At 40.1% G+C, this 8,668-nt stretch overlaps 1 protein-coding gene across 1 annotated transcript in view; it reads left to right on the top strand.

The window, feature by feature from the left end:
• CUNH6orf106 (chromosome unknown C6orf106 homolog) overlaps window positions 1-8,668 on the top strand; it is a 98,125-nt gene that overhangs the window by 71,394 nt on the left and 18,063 nt on the right. Inside the window, exon 4 of the mRNA XM_006104712.3 lies at window positions 2,359-2,687. Within this exon, the coding sequence (XP_006104774.1) occupies window positions 2,359-2,687 (329 nt within the window). The remainder of the gene's footprint in view (window positions 1-2,358; window positions 2,688-8,668) is intronic.

Below are 8,668 nucleotides of genomic sequence, written 5' to 3'. Positions count from 1 at the left end.
TTATTGGGTCCATCTTCTTATCATCTTTTATTTACTTGATTAAACACACACACACACACACACACACACACAGTGCATGGGATGAGCACATTCAGAAATGCAGGTCTAGAGCTGATGCCTCGATGTCTCATTGTATAGTGGAGAAGGCATGTTTTGCTGTTCATTAATGACCCCACAGTAATAACTTTGGAGGATCAGAACTGGATTGTTTATTACTAATATTTATAAATCAGTGGCTTCTTAAATGACATTCCTTTTATAGCAACTATATAGTGTGTGAACAGTCTAGCAAAGTAGCCAAGGTGAATAGAATGTGGTGGCTTAAGTATGATAAGACCCAATGAGTTATATTAAAGACGCTTTAGTTCTCAAAGCCGGTGTGTGTGGGGGAGAATGTCATTAGTCTCATATACTGAAAGCAGATGGGTGGAGGACAAGGAGGAACTAATGTACTGTGAAACAGGGCATATTCATTTGGGAATAAGGAGCAGTAGAGTAAAGGAATGTTGCTTTTGGTTAGAAAACTAGGATAGAAGAGCATGGAATGACTTCCTCAGGCTGCCTGCCACTGAGTTGTTCTTTAAGGCCCACATCATACTGGTTTATGAGATTGACTCAGAGCTCTGAATGAAAGTCCTCTGACCCACCACACCTGTCACTGTCCCACATTTCTGAGTGAAGTGGCACACTGCATATCCTGGCTTACAGTGTTAAATCAACAGGTAGAACTTTTATGGTACTAGTTGCATGAGGATTTACGTTTGCTTTAATGACAAGTGTGTTTGGAGATGCCCATTCCTGTGAGTCCTGCTAATGCTGCTAGTGGCTTTAGTTTCCTATTCTCAAGTGAAATGAGTTGCTACTTCTTGAAGTGAACAGCAGATGTCACTGCAGGGCTCTGGATCATAATTGTTTGGATGCAACCCAGTTCTTCGTACAGCTCTCAAACCACTGACCTCAAATTGAGTATTTATTGCTCTCTGACACCCTAAGATCCCCTTCCTCAGATACAGAACCCAAATTGAAAATTGATAATAAACACAGCCCAAGAGATTTTCCTCAATTCCTTCACTATCCTCTTTACTTATATGTTATCTGTATTTTCATGTAGCTAACTGATGAGGTTTATTTGCCTTTTCCTATCAACCTTACAGTTGTTTAGGAACTGGGACAATTTTTTATATTTGTCTTCACACTGAAATGCTTCTTGGCCTTTCTGTAGCTTGCATTTTAAAAACCTTCCAGCAGTAAAGTTGATGCCACTGTTCTCTGAATTGAGGTGCTGAACATAGAGGAAACTGCCACTTTCCTTATTATTTTTTTGAACCCTTAGCTTCGGTAGTTGAGGAAATAAAAAACTGAATTGGGACAAAAGTTCTATGGGGCATTTTTTTAAAACATATCTCTTATGGTTTCAGTGTAGATAGTAGGGTTTCCCTATCTGACAGAAAGGTAAAGTTGGTGTTAGATTATTTTAGAAAGTCTGAGACATATTAAATTTTTGGTATCTTTTGCTCACATATATTGTGGTATAGCCAGGGTAAGATCTGTCCTAATATGCCAGGTTTACACCTATATAGTGGTGCAATTATTAGTAGTTCCATCTTTCACTCTCAGTTGACCTAGTTTGAACAGTATGGTCTCTCTAAATTGCCGTGGTGGAGGTGGGGCAATCTATAATTTCCAATTTTAGTAATAATAACCTTTTTTTTTATTCAGGAATTATGCATGCCCTGAGTTTTCTGAGTTAAAAACATGTAAAATAAGCAAAAACCACTAAGAACTTGTAATTCTGGAAAAATAGATTTTAGGTTTCTATTGATAATTGTCCTTCTGGAGTAATGATTTCCAAAGATGGCTGTGCATCAGAATCAACTAGTACCCTTTTTACAAATAGTTTCAGGGTTCTCATAGACCTCTACTGAATTTGTTCCAGAGCTTGAACTTGACATTACCAAAAATGTAGAACCAAAAATGCAATGCAAATGTACTGGACTATTTTGTGAGCAAGCTTCTAAATCAGCGGTTCTCAACCTGTGGGTCGCAACCCCTTTGGCAGTCGAACGACCCTTTCACAGGGGTCGCCTAAGACCATCCTGCATATCAGATATTTACATTACGGTTCATAACAGTAGCAACATTACAGTTATGAAGTAGCAACGAAAATAATTTTATGGTTGGGTCACAACATGAAGAACTGTATTTAAAGGGCCAGAAGGTTGAGAACCACTGTTCTAAACTAACATGTAGAAGAACGCTTCTCTCTATGGTTTGGGGGGTGGTTGAGGTTCTTGGGGGTAGCTGCTTTGGGCCTTGAGGGTGTATTTGGCGTTGACATGAGTTGTTTTTTTGTTTCAGATGTCATCTGGGTGATTCTCAGTGTGGAGGTGGGTGGACTTTTAGGAGTAACGCAGCAGCTGTCATCTTTCGAAACGGAGTTCAACACACAGCCACATCGCAAGGTAGAAGGAAACTTCAACCCGTTTGCCTCTCCCCAAAAGAACCGACAATCAGATGAAAACAACTTAAAAGACCCTGGGGGTTCCGAGTTCGACTCAATCAGCAAAAACACATGGGCTCCTGCTCCTGACCAAACCGAGCAAGATGAGAATAGACTCTCACAGAACTCTGTAAATCTGTCCCCCAGCAGTCACGCAAACAACTTATCAGTAGTGACTTACAGTAAGGTAGGTGCCCTTGGAGAAGAGGAGAAGGGGTAGGTGGTGGGCCTTGGGATTTGTGATACCCCTTCATGGCAAACCTTGAATCCTAGAATGTTCTTTAAGACTGCTTAGCTCTCCTGCCAACAGCAACAACACAAAACCTACCCCTTCTCCCCTCCCCCCTCCCCCATCTTCATGTCCTGTGGATATTACTTCATCCACATTTATAATTTACTACTGTCTCTCTGCTCTGGTTTGGGTGTTGAAAGAACAAAGTTCTTTACCTTTACATTTTAAGAAAAGAAAGTCAAAATATCGCCAGCCATGCTTCCATTTTTAATGTATACTGAGCAACAACAACACACCTTTGGAATTGGTTCCTACTTTGATTTTTTGGGGTTTGGGTGGGATTCTTGTTTTTGTTTATTTGTTTGTTTGTTTGTTTTCGGAGGAAAAAGGCAAGCTCAATTATGTATCCCTAACTGTTGCTGGGCTTTTACTTTATTTACCTTGTTTGCATGTCTTCTTGTTGATGTCTTTTCAGTCTATGTGGCCCATCTACTCCCTCATCTACAACCCAGAGTGGCCCAAGTGATATTTTGACTTTTCACCTGTGGGGAATAAGAGAGAATTATTTAATTATGATTTTACGTTTATGATTGTTCTGAGACACTTCTAGGTGTTTGATTTCTTGATCTGTTTTTCTTTATGCTAGTTGATTGACAATGTCTTCCACACACTGCTAAGGGGGTGATGGTTCCTGGTTGTTGGTTTTGGTTGGTTGAATAAAGCCCTTATGCTAAGAGTTCACTGTTGTAGGTGGTTCACGTATTGGGGCCTGTGAGTATTTCTGTGCATTCTTCTCTGATTAATAATGCTGCATGTTAGGCCAGCATCCCATCTATATAATCATATAACTGTTAAGTCTCAAAATTTACCCTCAAAAATTAAAAAATAAAATTAATGTTTATTTGAGGGACAAGTTGCATTGTTGTAAGAATGGTATTTTTCTGACCAATGCTTTATTAAAATATGGTCTAGATTAAGAAAAGAAACCTGGTGATGTGAATTCTCTTTTGTCACATGGTCTGGTAAGAGGGACTTCATTTAGCAATAGTGTAGCAAAGGGTTAATTTATTGGTTGGTTGAATAGTCACAAAGGGTTCTGTGTAGTCATGTTAATTCTCCAGGAAATTAGAGAAGTAAATTGATAAACCAGTAAATTGCCTATATTTGAGGAAAGACTTCACATCTTAACACTTAATCAAAGACTTTCCTCTACATTCCTGTTCTCCAGATTTGTCTGTCTTAATCTTAACCCTTCAGAGTATGACTGTTCTAAAATACCTTGGTAGAACGGAAACTTGAGGCAGTTGAGTTTAATGGGAAGGTGAGAATTGGAGGAGGCAAAACCAGTTAGTTGATCCATTGTTTTCTATAATCGAAGTTCCTTTACTCAAGATCAAAGTACTTGGCTCAGCCATCATTGTAGTCTTAGGAGAGGGCTGGCATTCCTGGCTAGGGCCCTGCACTCATCTTCCTGAGTCATGAACCTGTTAGTTGTTTTCTTTTTCTTTTGGGCTGATGCTTTTAACCAACTCTCTTTGCCCTGGCGTGCACTGTCAGAATGAATTACTTATCAGCCTTAATTAAGGTTCCAGCATACTGCTTTTTTGGAACGGCTGAGCTGTGGTGAGGCTGTTGAGATATTTCTTAAGGTTGATGAACTCATGACATGTTACCTAAATTGGTTTTCATGAACGCTGCAGGGTCATGTAGAAGCAGCACTTGTAAGAACCACAGAGTAAGATTCTCATTGGGGTTGATGAGACTTTGGGCTATAATACATTGAGAATGTGGCACTTAGATCCCAAAGAGAAATTGGAGCCTCCCTTTTTTCTAACTTGAAGTAGAATACTATTCGTAAAGCACGTATGTGAACATCTGGAAGCAGTTCTGGCTAAAGTTGAGTCAGCTCTGCCTCTCAGGCTCCTAAGGAATGGGGTCGGTGTAAACCAGGGGTCTTCAAACTATGGCCCGCGGGCCACATGCAAATACAAATATTGTATTTGTTCCCGTTTTGTTTTTTTACTTCAAAATAAGATATGTGCAGTGTGCATAGGAATTTGTTCATAGTTGTTTTTTTAACTATAGTCCGGCCCTCCAACGGTCTGAGGGACAGTGAACTGGCCCCCTGTTTAAAAAGTTTGAGGACCCCTGGTGTAAACAGTCATCAGGAAGTACTAACAGATTTGTGCACTATTTAGAGCAGTGTACATTGTTCAGTAGGGGACTTGAAGAATAAAAGAAGTGGCCCCTGCCAGCCAGCAGCTTACAGTACAGTAAAAGTGACAAGACATGCATCCAGTTCAGTCAGGACAAGTATGAATTTGGTCAGTAGAGAACAACAATCAAATGTATAATTTTTATATATTCTTGGAGGTTAGAGTTAGAGAAGGCAGAACTGGAGTTGTTGGAAAGAGCTTTTCAAAGAATGGGCAGATGGAAAGACAGGAAGGACAATGGTGTGGAGAACTGTTATAGTGCTGAGGGCAGAATGTGGAAGGGTTGTGAGGTCCTGATGTGGGTAACAGACGATGAGAGATAGATTCCACTGCTATACTGTGTTCCTTTGAGGAACAGTGGATGAAATAATGGCTTTGAAAAAAAGTGGAACTATACTTAATAGATATCTTAAAGCAGGGATAATTCACAGTTCTAAACATTTGTGTTTGGCTTCAGAATAGAGATTTATTTATTTTTAAAAGTGGCATTTGAGGTTCTCTCTCTCTCTCTCTTTTTTTTTTTTAGAAAACTGTTTGTTGGAATTTTGTAATATGAAAAATTTCAAATGTAAAGTGGAAAGAATAGTATAATAAGCATTTGTATACTCATTACTTAGGTTTCACAATTGTTAACTTGCTGCCATCCTTTATTTTCTGAAATATTTTAAATGTTTAAAAGGAAATTATGACATTTTGACATTTTTCTACTTTAATATGCATTTTACGAAATAAGGATTTTCAAAAATACCTTTAACTTACCTAATGATTAATAATAATTTCCCAATATTACCAGTTCCCAATTATTTCCCAGTATTATCAGTTCATATTCAGATTTCTAAGTGTCTTTTAGAATTCGTCTGTTCAAACCAGGATCCAATCAAGACCACATTTTGTGCTTGATTGTTGTATAAGAAAAGCCTTAAATTTTGAGATTCTGAATGGTGCACTTGACAAAGTGTTGAGATCAGGTACACATCAGGGGTATTTTTAACTGTTCCTGTGTGCCCAGGTGTGCTGCCAGTACTTTACAAACCTCATCTCACTTTCTGATAAGAAAGGCTCTGAGGGGCTAAGTAACTTGCCCAGTATCACACAGCTAGTAGAGGGAGGCAGAGCTGAGATTCAAATCCAGGTGCCACATTACTAAAATGTGTTGAGTGAAAGCATTCACTGAGCACCAGTTATTATCAAGCAAGGCATGAAGGAAGCCCAGTCGAAATAAGCAGTTGATAAGTGGTTCTAATATGTAAATTGAGGATTGCCTTTGCCATCTTTTTTAAGAATTCCCGTTTGCTGAGTCGTTAAAAGTAGTGACTTCTTTTCTTGTTTGATAAAAATAAAATATTTTTATAACTCTCCAGGTACATAAACCATGTGGTGTTTATAATAAATAGTGCCTTTTATTTATGAATGAATAGAAAGGATGAAAGAGACCCCTGAGGCTCTAGAGTTGGGGGCAAGTGTTTTCTTGGATGAGTAGGAGGAGTACCTGATGCCTTGGTGTCCGGGATCACTGAGTTGGCAATAGATTTGAGTTACTCTAAAGAAATTCCCTGCCTGCCATTAAGGCTGGGAGAGAACAAGATGCTCTTGGAAGCCCATGATCACAGTTTTAGTAGCAGCTACCGTTTCCTGCTGCCTCCATAGTTACAGTTTAACTTGCTAAGGTTGGTAGGATTAAATGAAAAGATTGCTTCATGCACCTGCTCTGTGAGGACTGGGTGGATGTGTCAACATAATGGCCCATCTGTCAGTGCTAGGAACTGGACACCCGTGGAGCCCTTCCCCGGCTGCCCTTAAATAACCATTAGCTTTCTGGACTGTGCTTCTTGCCTGGGGGGAAGCTCTGAGTGGGAACACCAGCCCTAGCTCCATCCCACAACCCCGGCTCCTCCCTGTGTGAACTGTCAGAGGGAGTCAGAAAAGTAAGTATATGCGGACTTGCTCCAAAGATTCATAAATCTGACTCCTCCCTTTTGTTAGAAATTGGCTGGCCTCATTGTCAGCTCAATTGTGGCTGACCTGTCCTAGGTGAACAGTCAGCTCAAGTATTGGTGATGGTCAGCTGCTGTTTTAAAGAAACCATTTTTATGTGATTAGCGCAAGAATCTCAGAGGACAAACAGTCACAGTAGGGTACGTGCTCACTCTGTTGATTCAAGGATATTCTTGTCATGAATTCTAGCTCTCTGATTCATCTCTGCAGGCCAAGATAGCTTCTGTTTGAATAATGTGACAGTGAAAAAATACCTCCTAGAGGTGTGGAAGGAGAAAATAACTCCTGTTAAAATTAGATACCCCTTTTTCTTATTTGCCAGTAACTTTTTAAAATCTCTAAATATTTTCTAAGAGGGCCTTACAGAAGAATAAGACACCAACCAAATGATCTGATTCAGGACAGCTGGGGATTAGAGTGTGGCTGGCAAAACCCAAGGGGCTGTTGTTCAGGATAGCAGATGCCTCACTTCCTTTCTCTGAGAGGAATAATTTACATTTGGGAGCTGAGTAGAATCCCAAATGTATTTATGTTGTTACTTGGACTATAGCCCTTATTTTGTGTTTGTTCTTACTTTAAAAAATGTTTGGAGCTGGTGTATGTCATATACTCTTCCTTTAAACTGGATTACAGTCTGAGCCACTGTTATTACTTCCGCCAAGTGTTGGTTCAGAAGGAGAAACTTGTTATTATCTTGGTGGGGAGGTTCTCTCTCCTCCATTGTCCGCCACTGCCGGTTGCCATCTGCCCTGCCTGCCCACATTCCCACCTGCTCCTCTTCCCCTCTCTCTTCCCGGCAGCCACTCTTTAGTACATTTTGGATCTGAAGCTAGAGAAGTAAGTCTACTTTTATTACATCAGAAATCAGCTGACTTCTAACCTGCTGCTTATCTGTGTTGACTGAAGCATAGAAGAGTTATTTTCCCTCTGTTTAGGTGAGGGTTTAAAAGTTGTAGTAGAGGCTACTAGAGGGGAAGGTTTGAAAAAAGCAAGTCTTTTGCGGTATGGGCCTGAGGATGTAATTAATGGCTTGTGACTCTTGTTATCTACATTGAAGTAGCCGGTCAGTTTAACATAATAAGGGATAGGTTTAGGGTGACAGTGGAATTGGGCTCATCATTCGCCCAATTCATTTTTTTAAAAAAATATTTTTATTGATTTCAGAGAGGAAGGGAGAGGGAGAGATAAAAACACCCATGATGAGAATCATTGATGGACTGCCTCCTGCAGGCCCCACACTGGGGATCAATCCGCAACCTGGGCATGTGCCCTGACCGGTTTGTAGGTCAATGCTCAACCACTGACCACCCCCAAATTCATTCGCCCAATTCAGAGGGCACTGAATTTGACCACAGGGCAGGTGGTTGGTGTCCTTATCTGGGCTAATACTTAAGTGAGGCAATAGAGGGCAGTGTAACTAACTTTTCACTGCCATGAAATGAGTCTGTTCTCAGGTTTAAAGATGGCTGAAGGAGAAGCTGGAAGGAAAGCTGTTTCACTTGATATTTTATCCAGCTTGCGTCTTCTCTGACAAGGGACAGGTAGCAAAGCATGCTACCCCCAGAGGCCATTGAAAGTACTATCATCAAAGCCGTGAAACTACCATTTATTAAACACTATGTGCTAGGCACTGTGCTGGGGGCTTTTTAAATTTAATTTTTATTGTTAAAATTATCAATGCACGTAGTTTAAGTAGCCAAGTAGTTCTACAAAGCTTATTACAAA

The sequence above is a fragment of the Myotis lucifugus genome, unplaced genomic scaffold (genome assembly GCF_000147115.1).
Source record: "Myotis lucifugus unplaced genomic scaffold, Myoluc2.0 scaffold_596, whole genome shotgun sequence".
NCBI classification, from domain to species: Eukaryota; Metazoa; Chordata; class Mammalia; order Chiroptera; family Vespertilionidae; genus Myotis; species Myotis lucifugus.
Note: the sequence above shows the minus strand (reverse complement) of the source record. Positions and strands in the feature narration are given on the sequence as shown.